Here is a 19,480-nt window from a genome sequence, read left to right on the forward strand (position 1 = left end):
GTATGTTCTTCCCCCAGAATGTCTTTATGTTAGCTCTGAATTCTTATTTCTGTTTTGGTAAGTCATCTGCTCAGAGATGCCTTCTCTCTTGAGGCAGAGCAGTCTGTTTTCGCCATTTGAAACAGTGCCTAGGTCATAGTAGAGGATTTGTAGTGAAGGAGAAACAAGAATAAACAATACAAGAGTAACAGCTTACATTACAAGCATGTTTCGAACGTTTGAGATTGGGGAAAGAATGGAGGTACAGAAGTAATCTAGCTATTTACTGAAGAGCAATCAGAAATGAAAATAAAGCATTTCAGAATTAAGTCATTTAAATATTTTATACAAATACCTTTTTAAAGGTAACCATTATTTTATTAAGAATCATAGTGTCCTGTTTGATCAAATTAGAATATAACATACAAATTTGTTACATTATTTCGAAAGCTGTAGAATATTCACAAAACCATTTTTAACAGAAGATAATAGATTCTATTGTAAAAATGGTTTATCTGTATATTGTGGGGAATTGCATATATGTATGTGTTCATGTGCTTATTAGATTTACAAAGTATAAAATATGTTCTTTATTTTATAAATATGCATGCTAAGGAAGAGAAGTAAAACTAATTGCTATGAGATGAAAATTAATTATAGTATCTTTATCTCCTCAGATGTACAAAAAAGTAGAGAATCGAAATATACTCACTGTGGACAATGTGAAGAGTGTTCTCCAAAGTACATTTCCTCATGCTAATATTTGGGATATTTTGGGAACTTATTCTAAATATGATGGTAAAAGAGAGGTAAGTAGGAATGAAAATGTTTAAAAATGTGATCAAGAAACTTTTATTATAATAATATGAATAAATGATCTCAATATAATTAACTCATGATTTAGCTTTTAGACCCTCAGAAAAAAGCCCTTAGACTCTCAGAAATCTATACCTTTGAATAACGCAAATTGTATGCAGAATTTAAGTTGCCATTATTGACTTCAAAAGTACAAAAAAAGATACTTCTCAGGATGTACAGGATAGAAAACTACAAGAACAATCTTAAAACAATTAACAAAGTGGCAAAAAGTACATACCTATGAGTAATTCCTTTAACTATAAATGGACTGCACAGGGAAATGTATTCAATATGTTGTAGTAGCTTATGGTGAAAAAGAATATGAAAATGAATATACGTATATTCATGTATGACTGAAGCATTGTGCTGTACACCAGAAATTGACACAACATTGTAAACTGAGTATACCTCAATTAAAAACAAAACTAAATGCTCCAATCAAAAGACATAAAGTGGCTAAATGACCCACATATATGCTGCCCACAAGAGACTTCAGATCTAAAGACACATGCAAAATGAAAGTGAGGGAATGAAATAGATATTCCATGCAAACGGAAATGAAAAGAAAGCCAGGATATGTGGGAGATAATATCTTAGTATGATGACAGATTGTAACAAAACTTATTGTGGTGATCATTTTGAAATGTATAGAACTATCAGGACACTATGTTGTGAAACAGAAACTTACATTGGTAAATTATACTTCAAAAAGAAAGAAACAAACTCATAGAAAAAGAGATCAGATTTATGGATACCAGAGGTGGAGGTTGGGGGTAGGGATAGTTGTGTGAAGGCAGTCAAAAGGCACAGACTTCCAGTTGTAAGAAAAATAAGTACTAGAGTGTAACGTACAACATGATAAATATAATTAACACTGCTGTATGTTATATATGAAAGTTGTTAAGAGGGTAAATTCTAAGAGTTCCCATCACAAGGAATACTTTTTTCTATTTCTTTAATTTTATATCTGTATGAGAGGATGATATTAACTTATTGTGATAATCATTTCATGATGTATGTCAGTCAAATCCTGATGCTGAACACCTTAAACTTACACAGTGCTTTGTGTCAGTTATATCTCAGTGAAGCTGGCAAAATAAATTAACAAGTAAATAAACATAAAGTACATTTCTAAGAACAGTTGGATAGGAATTTTTCAAAGAATTTATTTAACTTTAATATATTTATTTAAAATTTAAAATATTGTTCATAATCTAACTTGTATGTGGAAATAAATGGATTCATTTATTCGTATCTATTCTAGGTAAATGCAGCAGCAACATATGATGATACAAATGAATTTAAGTTGAGAAAGTTTTACATAACCAGAATGTACTACTTACTATCAGTTGCCATAAAAATACCTTCTGAATAACACTATGTTATCCTCAAGTACTGGTATTCACAACCCAGTATTACTGTTTCCTATTAACTGCCTTATTTATACATACTATATTTAGATGTAAATGTCACTTCTAACTGGACTGTAAGTACTTCAAGGAAAGGAATCTTGACTACTTATTCTTTTGTATACCTCGACTTTGCACATGTCTTAACTTTTAGGTGTTTGTTATTTGTTTAGATTCTGTTGTACTAATTGAGGATTCAGGTCTCTTCCACCACCTGAGCTTCACTTGGTTTCCTCCAGTCCCAGTAGTATTACTTAATGATATTACTCAAAATATTTTAAAACTGTTGTGGCTTCAAGAGCAAACAATCAGAAGGAATCAATCAGAGCAGATTCTCAAACTGAAGTAGAGTCTTGGAAGCCCTCATGCTGAGGCAGATATTAACCCCCTTATAGCTGAATCACGTTGACGTAATGTCTGGGAAAGAGGTCAGGGTGGTTCTCATGTGGGAAATCGCCATCCCAAGACAGCAGTTATTTACCAACTGGTGCAGAAGTATTTCAATACGTTAAGAATTGGTAAGGCCTGTACGATTGCAGACCAGCTGATTGTCAGGTCTGTATTTAATACATTGTGGTTAAATGAATAGTGAGTGAGTGTGTGACTTTCTAAGTGTTTTTTGTTAGTAAGTCAAGTACTATGATTCTGTTTTTAAGAACTTATTTTTTAGCTTTAAGGGTTACTCCATTTTTTTACTTATTCACATTGTTTTCCACCTATTGCAAATATATCTAGACAGGCAGGAGATTGGTCATATTACCTACCTAGAATTTTCCTTACACAAAGAAAGATAGCCATTAATAAGCCAGCACTTTTCCCCCACACAGACACAACCCCAAGAATGCCGTTCTATGGCCACCCTTCTCCTTCTTCAAATGGGAATGCTTCGTTTTCCTCTTAGAGGGAACATACGTGGCATACGGAAGGGTATAGATGTGGGAAGTGAGGGGACAGGATATGTCTAGAGATAGGACATGGTAACAGACTGAGCTGAAAGAATGTGGACTTACCTCCAATCTCCTGTCTGGTTTTCATCCTCTTTTTCAGTTTTCCACTATACCAGGAATCCCCAAATCTAGAGCCTGTGTGATTCAATCTCAACAGAGAGTAAAAGAAAGCAGAATAGTTGGCTTTTCAGGGTTGAGAGAGGGGCCTTGATACGCACCTGCTCTGTATACAGACTTTCAACAAGTGTCCACGTTTTCTACTCTACTCCTTATCCTCTCCTTCTGAGATGCTCTCAGGGCATCCCTCAGGAATTCTGAAGTCCTTCCTTTCTGTCTTCTCGACAGTGATGTCCGTTTCTACTTCGGTCATTTGCTCTTTATCTTTTTCTCCCATTTTTCTTTGTGGGCTCGTATCTTATTATTGTTATCATCATCACTGTTGTCATGACTTTTACTATTATACTCTCATTTTGGTGAAATTTGTGGGGAAGTGATGAGCATGTGTGTTAAGTCTACCATGTTTAATCAGAAATCCACCTTTACTCTCTGTCAAGTTAAGCTGCAAAATAAATTCTAAGGTGTTACCATTTTAAGATAACTTCAGTCATTTTCTCCTGAAATCATGGAGAACATTAAGAATTTTTGTGAAGATTAAGAATTTGATGCACTCCTCAGAAATATTAAATTCCATTTTTTTTAGTGTGTCAATGCAGTCTTCTGTTTGCTCCTTTTTCACTCCTCTCTCCCCCTAAGACTGTCTTGTAATTATGATGTCTTCAGTTACTTAACTTCTCCATTTTTCCCAAGTCTGCTTAATCTCCAGTTTAAACCGGGCTCTGTGTTTTAATTGAGCTTGATTTTCTTCCTTCCCTGTTCCTCCCAAAAGTTATTCTAAACATTCATCAGTCCTATGAGCCTCCTTTCCATCTTCCTTTTCACTCCTTGAAAATCGTTCTGACTCCTACGTCACAAAGAAAATAAAATGTTTAGGCCTTTATTCCCTAAACTTATATTCCTGAAAGTTATCCAAAGTTTGCTTGTACTTTCAACAAATATTTAGAGTACTTACAATGTTCTAGAGATAAGAGATAAAAGAATAGAGTACAAAGATCTTTTGAAAATTAGAAATAAAATAAAAATCTAATAGAACAAACAAAAAAGACATGAAAAATAAGGGTAAAAGTCAAACAATTGGAGATTCAATCCAGAAGATTCAGATAAAACATAAAACAAAGAAAAGAAAAGCATTAGAGAAATAATAAAAGAAATTCCCCAAATTGATGGACATGAGTATTTATTGAAAGGGACTCACCAAATACACAACACATAGAATGAAAGAAGAGCTTTCTTGGGGGTTGGAGGATGGGGAATAAGGAATACTTCCTGAAGCAGTGACATGAAAGCTGAGTCCAGAAATAGAAGGAAGAATCGGATGAAAGAAAACAAAGCTGTGGGACAGTGGGAGATCAACCTTCCAGAGAGATGTTAGGAGATCCTGAATTGTGAAGGAACCAAGAGAATTGGTGTTGCTGCTGATTAGATATAGCAAATATGTGTTGGGTTTGTGTTGTAGAAGAAAGTTCATAAGATGAGGCTGGAGGTGTATGCACGGGGCCTGGTTACATAGGATCTTGTTAACAATGTTTAATTTGAACTCAGAACAGTAGAAGACCTTGGCAACAGTGAAAAACCTGAAAAGATATTAAGCAGTGAAGTGACAGTGACATGCATTTTTTTTCAAAGAGTGTTCTCCATTGTTGAGACTAGATTGTCGTAGAGTAAAGTGTATGTGGTGAGATGGACAGGAAGCATGTAGGTGAGAGATGGGCTAGTAGGCTTTTGGAAGAAGTAGAGGCAGAGAAGAATGGACACAGTCGTGCTATTTGGAAGGTACGATCTAGGACCTGCTGCTGGATTGGAGAGGGGAGAGGGGAGGAGGGAGCTTGTCGAGGATGGCTCCCCAGGTTCAGCCGACTAACTGAGAAAGTTGTGATGCCATCGCCAGGACAGAAAGGAGTAGAAGAGAAACCGGGTGGGAAATAAGATCAGAAGTTCAGTTTTCACATACTGAATTTGAGGTGCCTGTAAGATTTCCAGAAGAGATGTGAAATAAGTGATTGGATATGTGTGTCCATAGCTCAGAAAAGAGGTGTGGGCTGAAAGTATAAAATTCAGTGTTATTGGCTTATTTGTGGTAATCGAAAGGTTGCCTGATTGAGAAATGACAAGATAAATCAGAAGATAGCTGGTATTTATAGCAGCTCTATCCTTCTAACCCTAACCCTGAGGTCCAAATCTGTGTATTCAGATGCTTGGTGGGTGGCCCATAAGCATCTTAAAATGAATTTAAAAGCATGCCTGTCATCTTCCCTTTTACCCCAAACCTTTTTTCTTCTTTATGCCCTATCCTAGAGGGTGGCACCATCATTCTCCCAGGGCACTCTGGCTATGACTTCTTTCCCCTCATACACTTCCAGATAATAGACCATCGAGCGCTGCCAGTTCAGCCAGCTAAGTGTTTCAGAAACTGCCCCATTCTCTTCTTGCTTATTATGACTGATTTTTGTTCGGCTCCTGTTTTTTCTTTCCTGCGCTTTTGCATTAGCCCCTGACCCACTGTCCCAGTGCACACTCTCCCACCCTCTTCCTTCTCATTGTTGCCACTGTGTTCTTTTTTTTTAAAAAGCAAATCGGATCGTATTATTTGTCATGAACCCTCTTCCTAGATAGAGTTGACCACGCCCTCCATGATATTCCTGGATATCTATTCACACTTATTTTTAATGTATCCATCTTTCCCCCTATTAAACTGTAAGTTTCCTTAGGACAGTGTTTGCATATCATTCATATGCATTCATAAGCCTAGTACACAGTGCCCAGTAAGTGCAGAGATAATATAGTCCAGTGGTTAAGACTCTTGGCCAGACAAATATAAGTATAAATTCTGTTTCCGAAATACAGTAGTTACGTGGCATTGGAAGTGACTTCATCTCTGTATGTTTCGTCATCTGTAAAGTAGTACTTAGCTTCACAGGGTTATTGTGAATATACTGGCTGTAATAATGGTTCTAATAATATGTAGTGTTGACTATTGGATGAATTGTTTAGTGATGTTTTATCTCTCACAAGATAGAATCCAGTTGTTGAGGACCCTCATGCTTTGAGCTGTCTACTCACCCCTCTGACCCCATATCCCCTCCCCACTGTGAACCCAGAAAACTACTTGCCAGCACCTAAATATACCATGTTCTCTCTTCCCCTCTATTCTTCTCAGTGCTCTCTTTGCACTTAGGGTTTCTTTCTGCGCTTTTATCTCCCTAGCAAATTTTTGCTCACCCTTTAAGACTTTGAGTGCCTCTCCCTAACAGAGGCCTTCTGTGATCCCCTCCTCTCCACACTCAAGCTTAGTCACTTCTTTTCTGGACTCCCATAAAACCTGGTATATGCCTCTGTTTTGCTTGTAAGTATGTGAGACCCTTGAGGGCAGATTTTTCAGCTCTGTGTTCACAGGGTCTAGCCAAATGCATGAATTCAATAAATGTTTACTAAAAAATGAATACAGGGGATAAATGAATCTCTTATGCAGGTAAATGCATTTTTTTAAGTAATGTCATACTCTCTATCATGAGCAAGCAAGCTACAGCCCACGAGCCAAATCCAGCCCTTCCACTGCCTATTTTTATCAATACAGGTTTTTGGAGGCATAGCCACATTCATTTGTTCATGTGGTGTGTGTCTTCGTGATTGAGTAGTTGTGTAAGAGACCAGATGGCTCACAAAGCCTAAACTATGGGTCTGCCCCTTTACAGAAAAAGTTTCCTGACTTGTTCTATGTAGGTAAATTATTTTCCTTTAAATAATGTTTGGAAAGGACAGATAAACTTAGCAAAATTAACATTTTTTCTGTGGCATACACAAATGTGGCAGTGTCGCTTTTTTGTGTATTTCTTTTTCAGATAGGCATATTCTGTCTAACACTCTGGTATTTTAAAATTATTTTTTAATTGAATAGGCAGGAGCAAACTTTTATAAGATGACGGGCCTGGGTCCTTTGCCTCAATCTCTTTACAATGGTGAACCCTTGCAAGATGAAGATTTTGTGAAACTAGAAGTGGCTATTCTTCAAAGAATGGTGGATACAACTGTAGAGTTACAGAAGTACGTTCTTACGGTAGGTAAGCATGTATGAGAAAATACATGATGAATAATGCCTTATAAATGATGTTTATGTTAAAAATATCTTTTAATAGCAAAAGTTAGTTGTGTAAAAATTTCCATTCTGATAATTTAATAGTGACTTTTAGAGTAATAGTTAATTTTATCTGTGTATAATTACATCTAAAATTGCCTAATAGGAAAGAAAATTCAGTTTTATAGGAAAGTTTATTATAAGAATTCTAATAGCATATTATTTATTGACTTACGGTAGATTAAATAGTCTTTAAATGTATTCTCTGCATCATTTTAAAACATATGCATATAAATTGTCTGTATTACCTAAATAATATTTGTTATTGTAGGGCATATTAAATGATCAAACAGATACAGTTGACTTCCTTATGGTTATGAATAATGCTGTACCCCGCATAAATCCTTTGATTTTGCACACTGAATGGCAGTACCTTAATTTAATATCTACATCAGGTAAAATAATCCTTCCATATACTTTTCTACAAATGACTACTGAATTGTGAATGTTTCATTAATTCATTATTTAACATTTAATATTAAAATTTTCAGTAACTGCTGACATTGAAGATTTTTCTACTTTCTTCTTCTTGGATTCACAAGATAAGAGTGCTGTAATTGCTGAGAACATGCATTATTTAACCCCAGAAGGTAATAGGCATATTTTATTTTCCTGAATTTATCCTAAAGTAGCAAAAACTCGTAATTTTATTAAATGCTTGCATAACACATTTGTAAATGTTGATATTTGACTAGAGACCTGGTTTTCGATTTAAGGGTTTGTACATTGTCAGGATATAACGATTGTGCTTAGAAAATGATGCCTCCTAATTAATGCCCTTTGGTTAAATCCCTTGCAGTTTAAAAGGATACTTTGTTAACTGAGAAACACCTAATTTCTTTATTTGGATTTATGTAAATGTGTAAAGAAATAATAGAGTTGTGAGAAATTTACCTAACTTTTGAAATACTTCTCAATTTACTAATTGTAATGGTAAAAGTGCTGATAGTAAGAAGGCATCAGAATTTTTTACCTTTTCTTTGAAAAGAATGTGCCACTGCCTTACTCTTAAATAGCTTATGAAGGTTTGCAAGTAGAATCAACGTTATCCTTCTTATAATTTTTTACATTAACCAAAGCCAGTTTTTGCATAGTTAGATATTATTGGATATGGTACTATAACTTCACATCTATTCAAGTGTAAGTCTTTGGTATAGCAAATTTTTACAACTGTTTTAAGTAGGTCATGTGATCTAAAGGACTAATTCTTCTATAGGTTATAATGATGGCCAGACAAGTATTATTTTAGGTGTTGTATGCTGAGGCTGGATGAAAGTAAACCCATTCAACTGTGACTTCAGAATTTAAAATTGTTTCTTCTTTAAAATTGTGGCTTCCAAATAGTCAGATGTTTCTGAAAAAAGGATTACATTGACGCTGATGGCACAAGATGATGTGAACTAGAGCAAGTTAATAATAGAATTTTTGAAGTAAATGAATTGTAAGCTAATGAAATATTGTTTTCAATATCTACTAATTTATTATGTCTAATTTTACATGTATGTAAGGTATAAATATCTTTTTTCTTTACAAATGTAACTGGAAGGCAGTTTTGCTTGCCAACACTGGAACCTTGATAAGCATAATACAGTCTTCTGTACTGGCTGACATACCCCACGGATGTGTTCCTTGGGGACTGTTCTCTCTCTTTGGTATCTGAGTTTATGTAAGGCTTTTATAATGAATTACCTGTCTAACATCTTTATATGTATGAAATGTGTGTGTGTGATTTTTACCAATATTTGCTTATTTTCAGAAAGATTAATTTTAACAATTATAATTATTTTTATGTATCATGTTAACTGGAAATATCCTTGCCTTTAGTTTGATGTTAAAAAGAATTTGTTTGACTAAACTATTTGAAACTTTCAGATGATAGACTTTCTCCGGTTACTTTCTGGATTATTGCTGATTTTGACAAACCATCTGGTAGAAAACTCCTTTTTAAGGCATTAAAGCACATGGTGAGTATTTCAATATTCTTACTACAAAAATTTTAATTTGTTGTAATTTTGAAAAAGGAATATGAAGAACATGCAGTAAATTTTAATTTCCCTCCATGTTAACATTTTAAGCACCTTAACATGGTTAGAACATGGTACTAAGGAGACTAAAACAGGAATTCAGATTCATTCTCCAGGTAAAACAGGTAGCTTTGCCCAGGAAAAGAAAGACCTACCTGTCCTCTGTGACTCGTGGCCTGCATGTGGTCCGCTAGCCCTTGCTGCTGGACACACACATACCTGTCTAAAAGTGTGTGTGTGCTGAATGCTTGTGTCCCCCCCTCCAAAAACGTTATATGTTCAAATCTAATCCTCAATGTGGGGTATTTGGAGGTGAGGCCGTTAGGAGGTAATTAGATATAAGGGTAGAGTCCTCCTAAATGGGACTAGTGCTCTTACAAGAAGAGATCAGAGAGCCACTCTCTTTCTGTCGGATGAGGGTACAAGGAGAAATCAAGTCTGCAGCCCAGAAGAGGGTCCTCACCAGACCCTGACCATGCAGGCACCCTGACCTTGGACTACCAGCCCCCAGACCTGGGAGAAATAAGTTTCTGTTGTTTATGAGCTACTCAGTCTATGGTATTTTGTAATGACAGCCTGAACTGACTAAGATTAGTGGTTATAAACAGGCCATTAAAACAAAGAGAATTGTTCTGAATCCTACCACTAATCTCAATGACCCCAAATCTACTTTTTGCTAACAATAGTTCGTACTAGCAATTTTTCATCACATTAGGCAGCACTTTCTCTGATCATTTAAGAAAAATTAAATAATTATTTCTTACTGAAGAGTATTTTAAGCCTTAAATCAACTTTGATTTTCTTGTTATTAGATAATTACAAATATACTTTAGTTGGATACTTTTATATATTTATTTAAAAGTACTCTTTTATAACCTTGTAATATTTCTAAGGGAACATATAAGTCTACCTAGATAAAAACACCTAAGAAACATAGACAAGAATTTCTTACAAAATGTTAAGTGTAAATTTATTGCTAAAGAACAAATTACTCCCTAATGTAGTGACTTAAAACAGTGAACCTTTATTTTCTCACAGTTTCTGGGATTTTAGGATTCAGCAGTGACTTTGCTGAGTGGTTGTGGCTTGGAATGTCTCACGAGGATGCAGTCAGGACTTTGGCTGCAGTCATCTGGAGGCTTGACTGGAGCTGGAGGATCAGCTTCCAGGAGGGCTCACTTGCATAGCTGTTGGCAGGAGGCCTCAGTTTTTCCCTGAACGTTAACAGAATGCTTCATTCCATTGCCACATAGACCTCTCTCTAATGTTGCTGAAGTGTCCTCACAGCATGCATCTGGCTTTCCCCAGAATGAGTGATAAAGAGATAGAGACAGAAGCCACAATGTTTTTTATGGTCTAGCCTCAGAAGTCACACACTACTTTTACAATATTCTGTTGTCCACAGATGACTTCTGTTCAGTATGAAGAGGAACTATACAAAAAGGCTTGAGTACCAAGCAGTGGGAATCACTGGGGGCTATCTTGAGGGCTCACTACCACATTAAAAATAATACATTTTAAATGAAACATGATAACGTCTTCCAGGAAAATTTTCATATATATTAGACAATCTCAGAACATATTCTCGCTTTTCTCAGTGCTCTGCAGACCAACTCATTTCAAAAAGGGTATTTGGGATCCATGGAGCCGCAGTCACTTCTGCCTTCTCTTTCTTCTCAAGACTTTCTGGGAGCATGTTCTTTGAGAGGCTCACAAGCTGCATTTCCCCAGTAGTTACAATGTTTATTGGCTCTCCTTTTATGCATATGTTGGTATGTTTAATGGTGTCCCACACTTCTCTGAGCACCTGTTCATTTTTGTTCATTCTTTTTACATTCTGTTTTTCAGATTGTATAACCTCTCTATTTATCTTTAAATTTGCTGATTCTTCTTCTGCCAACTCAAATCTGTTGAACCCTTCTGGTGAATTTTTCGTTTCAGGTGTTATACTTTTCAACTCCAGAATTTCCATTTGGTTCTTTTTTTATAATTTCTATTTCTATTACTATTGCATATATAATATTATTATCATGCCTTCCTTTAGGCACAGTTTCCTTTAGTTCTTTGAACATCTTTATATGTATTAAGTCCAGCATCTAAGGCCCTTCAAAGACAGTTTCTAATCCCTCCCTTTTTTCCCCTTGTATGAATCACACTCTCCTGCTCTGTTTCATGTCTCATAATTCTTTTTTATTGAAAACCAAGCATTCTAGATAATACACTGTAGCACATTTGGATACTGACAACTCCCCTCCCCTAACCCCCAGGGCTACTTCTTGTTGTTTGTTTGATCATTTATTTGTTTAGTGATGTGACTAATTCTATAAAGTCTGTTTCCCTCTCATTGTATATCTCTGATGTTCCTGCTCAGATTCTTCCCCCTGTTTTTATTTTTTATCTTGGTTTCCTAGGAACTGCCTCTGGGTCAGCAAAAGCCACTCATTGGTCAAAGGTTGTGCTTAAGTCCATTAGACAGATTTCCACCCTTCAATGTTGCAGGTGCATTTGACTCAGAGATGACTGTCATAGTTCAGTGGTTTTCTGATTTTCCCCACATTCACCCATGGAATAGTATCTTGGAATTTCTCTTTTTAATTTCTCCTGAGGAGGTTCAACCTTTGGTATGTGCACAGTCTTCCACACTGCCTGGGTTGAGTTTAATTTTTTTTTTTTAAGCCTGACTTCCCAGGAGTCACCTCTGTGTCACAGTAGCTTTTTATTCAGCAGAGTTTATTCGGGGAATGCTTTCAAGTCTGCCCCATGCCTCATTCTGATTGTCCTGCGTGGGGCCAGTGTAGCATATTGCAGTCGCACTCAGGGATACGTGTGATCCCAGAACAGCTCTTCTTGTCTCTTTCTCTAATTCTCTCTGTTAAACTTCTGGCTTCTCTGCCATTTTATGTAACATTTGCTCCCTGGAGGACTGTGTGGAAACAGGCCCCAGGTGGGATTGCACCCCCAGTCTGTGAACTTGCTGATTCCTGATCCAGTTCATTAATTGAAATTTCTGTTACATCAGTTCTTGTTTTTATTCTTTCCATTATCATATTTTGAATCTCTGTGATTTTTATTTCATTTTAGCCAGCTTGTTTTTAATTTCTGCCTGTGTCTTACTTGAGCCTCCCCCTGTGGCTCCCTGGGTCTGTTTTTTGGAGGCCATGTTTACTATTCATTGCTACACAAAATTCAAAAGACTAATATAAAGAGTACTTACATACCTAATACCTAGACTCCATAATTGTTCGCATCTTGCCATATTTGTTTTATATAATTATCTATTAGAGGGTAGAGGCAGGAATGGTCTATATTATTTAAAAGTAACTTGTAGAAATCAACATATATCCTCCCTTAATACTTCAGCTTACGTTTCCCAAGGTAAAGATATCCTTCTGCACAACTTTAATACCATTATCACATTGTTAGTACTAAGTTGTAATAAATTTTTCGCAGTTGTTCCCACAAGGATATCTTTTCTTTTTTCAGACCAAGGACCAAACAAGTTTCCCACAGTGCATTTTATTTTACATTTCAGTAGCTGTTTTTGTGGTAGAATAGTCCCATCCACATTTTTTTCATTGACTTTTTAAAAAGATAAAAGCTACTAAATTTGTAGAAAAATCCCACATTCTGAATTTCACTGATTATTTCCTTTTAACTTGTTCTTCTGGCCCTTATATATCCTCTATACTAGAAGTTACATCTACAACTTAATTCGTTTCAACTTGCATATGTTCTGGCAAGAAGGTTTCATGGGTGATGCTGTATTCATATGCATGTATTGAGCCTCTTCTTGTGACCTTGTTGTTGAAGCACATAACTGTCAGGTTGTCTCACTATACATTTAAAGAATAATGTGGTGATAGCCAAATCTCTACTTTGTAAATGTGTTTGTTCCTTTTTCAAATAGGAACTATTTAATCTAATTATTAAATTAAAATTTAATCTAATTATTAATTAAAATTTAATCTGCCAAGGAATATTTTGATGCTGTGTGAATATCCTGTCACCCACAACCTTTTACCTAGTGCTTACCTAGGATCTATTGTTGATGCTTGCCTGAATCAGTTATTTTATTTTCAGTTGCAAAAGAGAGATTATTCTTCATTAATTAGCTGGCATTCTTCTGAAATAAGAGATTCTTTTCCCCTTATCAACTTAGGATGACATGAAATAAAATTCTTGCTAAAAATCCAGAGGAAATTCTTTGTTCTTTACATTTAGTTAATAATTTTCAGAGAAAGAAGATGGTGTTGTAGTCATCTCTGTTGATGGCACACTATACTTTTTTAAAATTTATTTTCAAATATCATTTGGCTCGTGGATTTTTTTCAGTGTCTTCTGTCATTTACATATGCTATTCTTCCAGATGCTTATTTGCATTGTCCCACTTTGGCTAGTGAACACCTTCAGACTGACTCCTGTGCCCCTTCTCTGAGCACTTTCTTGATTTCTGACAGACAAGATGCCCTTGTCTCACCTTATATTCTCCTTGTCTAGATCTGTACTCTTCCATTTGTCTAAAGAGTTCTAACTTCTTTTAGTGGAAAGTGGTACTTGAAAAGCCAGATCTGGGCACTAAGAGTGTTCATCATTATAAGGGTATCATTGCTTCCAGGCCATTTTAGTAGCCGCAGAGTAATCTGTGTTTTGTACAATTTTTTTTCTTGTAGAAGAGCATTTCAGTGTAATTCACCTTGGAGGATAGGCTTGAAAGTATATGAAACAGAACTTGACAAAACTTCAATGAGAAACAAACAAAACCATGAATCATAATATAAAATTTTAACATTCCTATCTCAGTAACCAGAAAAGCAAGTACACAGAAGATGTATAGAAATTGGAATAATAAAATTGTGAAACTTAACATGTGGATATTGATAGAAAAGTACACATTGCATAGTGTATGTTCTTGCAAACAACATATTTAAAAAACATTTATAGATGCTGGGCTATAAAGCAAATTTTGTAAAATTTTCAAGGATTGGAATCATACGATGTACAGTGGACCCTTGAACAATGCAGAGGTTAGGGCCACCCTCCAAGCAGTCAAAAATCCATATATAACTTAAAGTTGGCCCTCTGTATACACTATTCTTCCATATTCAAGGTTCTGCATGCAGATTCAACCAACCACGGATTGTCTAATACTGTAATATCTACTATTGAAAAAAATTGTGTGTAAGTGGACCCATGCTGTCCGAACCTGGAAGGTCAACTGTATATTCTCTGACCACAGTATAATTAAGTTAGAGATCAGTGAACAAAAGAAAACTAGAACATCTCTGTATATTTGGAAATTAAGAAATGTTTCTGTGTAACCTGTTGGTACAAAAATGCACATTTGAAAATATTTTTGAAATGAAAATTTGAATGGCATTAAAACTTGACAGATACAACTAAAATGTGTGTTACATATATAATCTGAAAAGGGGGCTGAAAAATCAATCATCCAAGCACAAGTCAAAATTTAAAAACAATATCAACTTCTATCAAAGAAAGTAAAGGAAAAGATAAAGATTAGAACAAAAAGTAATGAAGTAGAAGACAAGCATACAGTTGTTAAGGTCCACAAAGCCAAAAGTTGGCTCTTTGAAAAGGCTAATAGAATTGGTAAAACACCTGGTAAAACTGGTCAAGAAAAATGGAGAAGGAGACCCAATCACGGCTCTGATGGAAAGGGGGGGTGTTACTCAAGATCCTGTGGCCATGAAAGAGGTAGAAAGAAGATGTTTTTAGTTATTAAAGGAATTAAATCTACACCAGAAATTGATACATTGTAAACTGACTATATACTTCAATAATATATATATATTTTTTTAAAGGAATTTAAATTTAAATTTAAAACATTCAAAAGAGAAAACTCCAGACCCATATGATATACAAGTAAATTGTACCAAACATCAATCTAACACAAATTTTTTTCTGGAGACTAGAAAAATAAGCAGTACAGCCTAACTCATTTTACAGGATCAGCATTACTTCAGAACCAAATGCCTAAAACAGTGTTATGTAAGAATTGAAAACTCTAGGTCAATCTTACTCACAAACAGATGCAAAAATCCCAAACAAGTGAATAAAGGAATAAACAACATAAAAATCGAAAAGGAGAAATTTTAAATTGTCATTTTTCCAAAATTTTTATACAGAAAAATACATGTAAGTCCACATAAAAATTATTAGAATTAGTTTTTTAGTTTAACCAGGTTGCTGCATAACAGGTAAATATACCAGAATTAATTCTAAGAATTGCAACAAACAAAAAATGCATTTTAAATAAAAATATCATTTACAGTATCAAAAATATCAACTACTAGGAAAAAATGTAACTTAATATGTTTAAGACTTTTATACAATAAAATATTGAGAGAAAATTCAGAAGTCCTATATGAATAGAGAGATAGACCGTAATCTTGAATTGAAAGACTCAGTATTATAAAGTTCTCCCCAAATTGATGTAAATCTTCAGTGCAATTCCAATATGAATCTGAGCATTTTTTGTGGAAATTGTTGAGCTGATTTCTCCAGTTTATGTAGAGATTCAAAGGACCAAGAATAACTGAATTACTCGTAAAGAAGAGGAGGGTAGGGTAATTGCTCTGCTGAATATCAAGGTCTTTCATGAAGCTACGTAACAGAAGGCAACTTAGTATTGGTACCAAAACAGGCATATAGACCAATGGAACAGAATAGAGAGCCCGGAAATGAACCCACAAACTTTTGGTCAACTCATCTTTGACAAAGGAGGCAAGCATATACAATGGAATAAAGACAGTCTCTTCAGCAAATGGTGTTGGGAAAACTGGACAGCAGCATGTAAAACAATGAAGCTAGAACACTCCCTTACACCATATACAAAAATCAACTCAAAATGGATCAAAGACTTAAACGTAAGACAAGATACAATAAACCTCCTAGAGGAAAACATAGGCAAAACATTATCTGACATACATTTCAAAAATTTTCTCCTAGAAGAAATAAAAGCAAGAATAAACAAATGGGACCTGATGAAACTTACAAGCTTCTGCACAGCAAAGGAAACCAGAAGTAAAACAAGAAGAAAACCTACGGAATGGGAGAAAATTTTTGCAAATGAAACCGACAAAGGCTTGATCTCCAGAATATATAAGCAGCTTATACAACTCAATAAGAAAAAAATAAACAACCCAATCCAAAAATGGGCAGAAGACCTAAACAAGCAATTCTCCAAGGAAGACATACAAATGATCAAAAGGCACATGAAAAAATGCTCAATATCACTAATTATCAGAGAAATGCAAATCAAAACTACAATGAGGTATCACCTCACACCAGTGAGAATGGCCGTCATTCAAAAATCCACAAATGACAAATGCTGGAGAGGCTGTGGAGAAAGGGGAACCCTCCTACACTGCTGGTGGGAATGCAGTTTGGTGCAGCCACTATGGAAAACAGTGTGGAGATTCCTCAAAAGACTAGGAATAGACTTACCATATGACCCAGGAATCCCACTCCTGGGCTTGTATCCAGAAGGAACCCTACTTCAGGATGACACCTGCACCCCAATGTTCATAGCAGCACTATTTACAATAGCCAAAACATGGAAAGAGCCTAAATGTCCATCAACAGGTGACTGGATAAAGAAGAAGTGGTATATTTATACAATGGAATACTACTCAGCCATAAAAGCCAACAACATAATGCCATTTGCAGCAACACGGATGCTCTTGGAGAATGTCATTCTAAGTGAAGTAAGCCAGAAAGAGAAAGAAAAATACCATATGATATGTGGAATCTAAAAAACAAAAACAAAAACAAACAAACAAACAAAAACAAAGCGTAAATACAGGACAGAAATAGACTCATAGACAGAGAATACAGACTTGTGGTTGCCAGGGGGGTGGAGGGTGGGAAGGGATAGACTGGGATTTCAAAATTGTAAAGAGATAAACAAGATTACACTGTATAGCACAGGGAAATATACACAAAATGTTATGATAACTCACAGAGAAAAATGACAATGAGTGTGTATATGTCCATGAATGACTGAAAAATTGTGCTGAACACTGGAATTTGACACATTGTAAAATGATTATAAATCAATAAAAAAATGTTAAAAAAAATGTTAAAAAAAAAAAAAAAAGCAACTTAGTATTAGCACAAGGATAGAAAAGTAGAGCAATGGGAAAAGAATAGGGAATCCGGAAGCAGACCCATGCATACACTACACGTGATTTATAATAGAGTTGGCCTTAAAGGGCAAAAGGGTCATCTTTTAAACTTTCTCCTTTTTACATCATACTCAGAAATCAGTTCCAGATGAATATGTATCTAAACATAAAAAGTAAAATAATAAAGCTTCTCTAAGATAACAAGGGTTATCTTTATGACTTCGAAGAAGGGGAAGATTTCTAAGACAAAACTCAGTAGCCATGAAGAAAAACACTAGTAAATTTAGCTACATTGAAATTAAGGACAATTTTTTTTGTCAGAACACAGCATCAAGAGAATAAAAGGGTAAGCCACAGAACAGCAGAAGTTATCTGCATACATATAACCCAAAAAGCACTCAAGTCTTAGAAATCAAACCCTTATAAGTCAGTAAGTAAAAGGTAATAATCTCCAGTGAAATAGTAGAAAAAATTGAACAAGCAAATCGGAAGAGAGGCCAATGAACATGTTAAAGGATGTTTATTATCATTAGTGATGAGAAAAAGCAAATTAGACCTGATGAGATAGCTTTACTTATTCACCAGAATGATTTAAATTAAAAAATCTGACAATATAAAATGGTTATGAGGCTATGGGGTAATGGAACTTTCATATGTTGCTAGTGGGAGTGAAAATTAGTCCAACTATTTTGAAAAGCTCTTTAGCATCTTCTAAAGTTAAAAATATGTATATTCTGTTTGTAGTGCACCAAACTAAAAAAATGCAGATGTCCAGCATCAGCAGAATTTATAAAATAGTATATTCATATTATATGATATTCATATTATACAGCAACAAAAAAAGTAACTATAGCTACTCGAAACAGTGTTAATGAGTCTTAACAATCATTATGTCTAATGGAAGAAGAGCACAAAAGAGTATACGCTATACGATTACATTTATATGAAGTTCAAAATAGATTAAATGTTTAGCAATATCAAGCATAGGTGATAAACTATAAAGAAAAGCAAGAATGTTAGTACTATACAGAATAGGATAGTGGTTGTCTTTAGCAAAGTGGGAAGACGTAGTAAATGGGAAGGGGTATGAAAGATGTCTGAGTTGCTCGCAGTGCTCTATTTCTTGACATGGGTGATAGTTTCATGGATTAATTAGCTGAGCCCTACATTTTTATTTTGTACATGTTTTGTGTGTGTTATTTCACATACACACAAAGAGGCTTAAAATCATTATTATGCAAAGAGGGGAAGAATTAAGAGTTACTAAAATGATTGTTTTTAAGCTTTTTGCGTAGTATACCCCATTTAGTACGGTCAACAGAAAGATTTTGACAGTGAAAGATGGTGTATGGTAAAGTGACCAAACTTAATTGGAAAGAAGAAAATGCAGTTGTAAAAGGTCATGTAATATACTGATCTTTTTCACCTATAAATGTATTTTGCAGAAAACAAGTGTTCATAGTCGGTTGGGAGTTATTTATAATCCTACATCAAAAATAGATGAAGAGAACACAGCTATTTCTAGAGGAATTCTTGCAGCTTTTCTTACGCAGGAAAAGCGCTTTTTGAGAAAATTTCTCAGGAAACTGACAAAGGAAGAAACTGCTACAGCTATTTACTCTGGAGTTAAAATTAAAACATTCCTTGCTGAGGTAAGTAGCTATTTATTTGAAATACTAAGTATCTGTTACATATTTCAGAAATCAGTGTGCTTGGAGATACCATGTTACAAAAAAAAAAAAAACAATTAATACATATAATCAAATGGGGATAATGAACTTTCCTTTACAGTGGGAAAAGATAAATGCTAAATGATATGACTTTGCTTAGATGCATTTAACAAGTGAAATTTCGTATGTTTACTTTT

The 19,480-nt window shown here is 35.0% G+C and overlaps 1 protein-coding gene across 1 annotated transcript in view; it reads left to right on the forward strand.

Moving 5' to 3' along the window:
* UGGT2 (UDP-glucose glycoprotein glucosyltransferase 2) overlaps window positions 1–19,480 on the forward strand; it is a 142,075-nt gene that overhangs the window by 65,240 nt on the left and 57,355 nt on the right. The window contains 6 exon segments of the mRNA XM_032496763.1: window positions 657–788; window positions 7,206–7,364; window positions 7,714–7,837; window positions 7,934–8,032; window positions 9,315–9,406; window positions 19,059–19,265. Of these exon segments, the coding sequence (XP_032352654.1) occupies window positions 657–788; window positions 7,206–7,364; window positions 7,714–7,837; window positions 7,934–8,032; window positions 9,315–9,406; window positions 19,059–19,265 (813 nt within the window).

The sequence above is a fragment of the Camelus ferus genome, chromosome 14 (genome assembly GCF_009834535.1).
Source record: "Camelus ferus isolate YT-003-E chromosome 14, BCGSAC_Cfer_1.0, whole genome shotgun sequence".
Lineage (NCBI taxonomy): Eukaryota > Metazoa > Chordata > Mammalia > Artiodactyla > Camelidae > Camelus > Camelus ferus.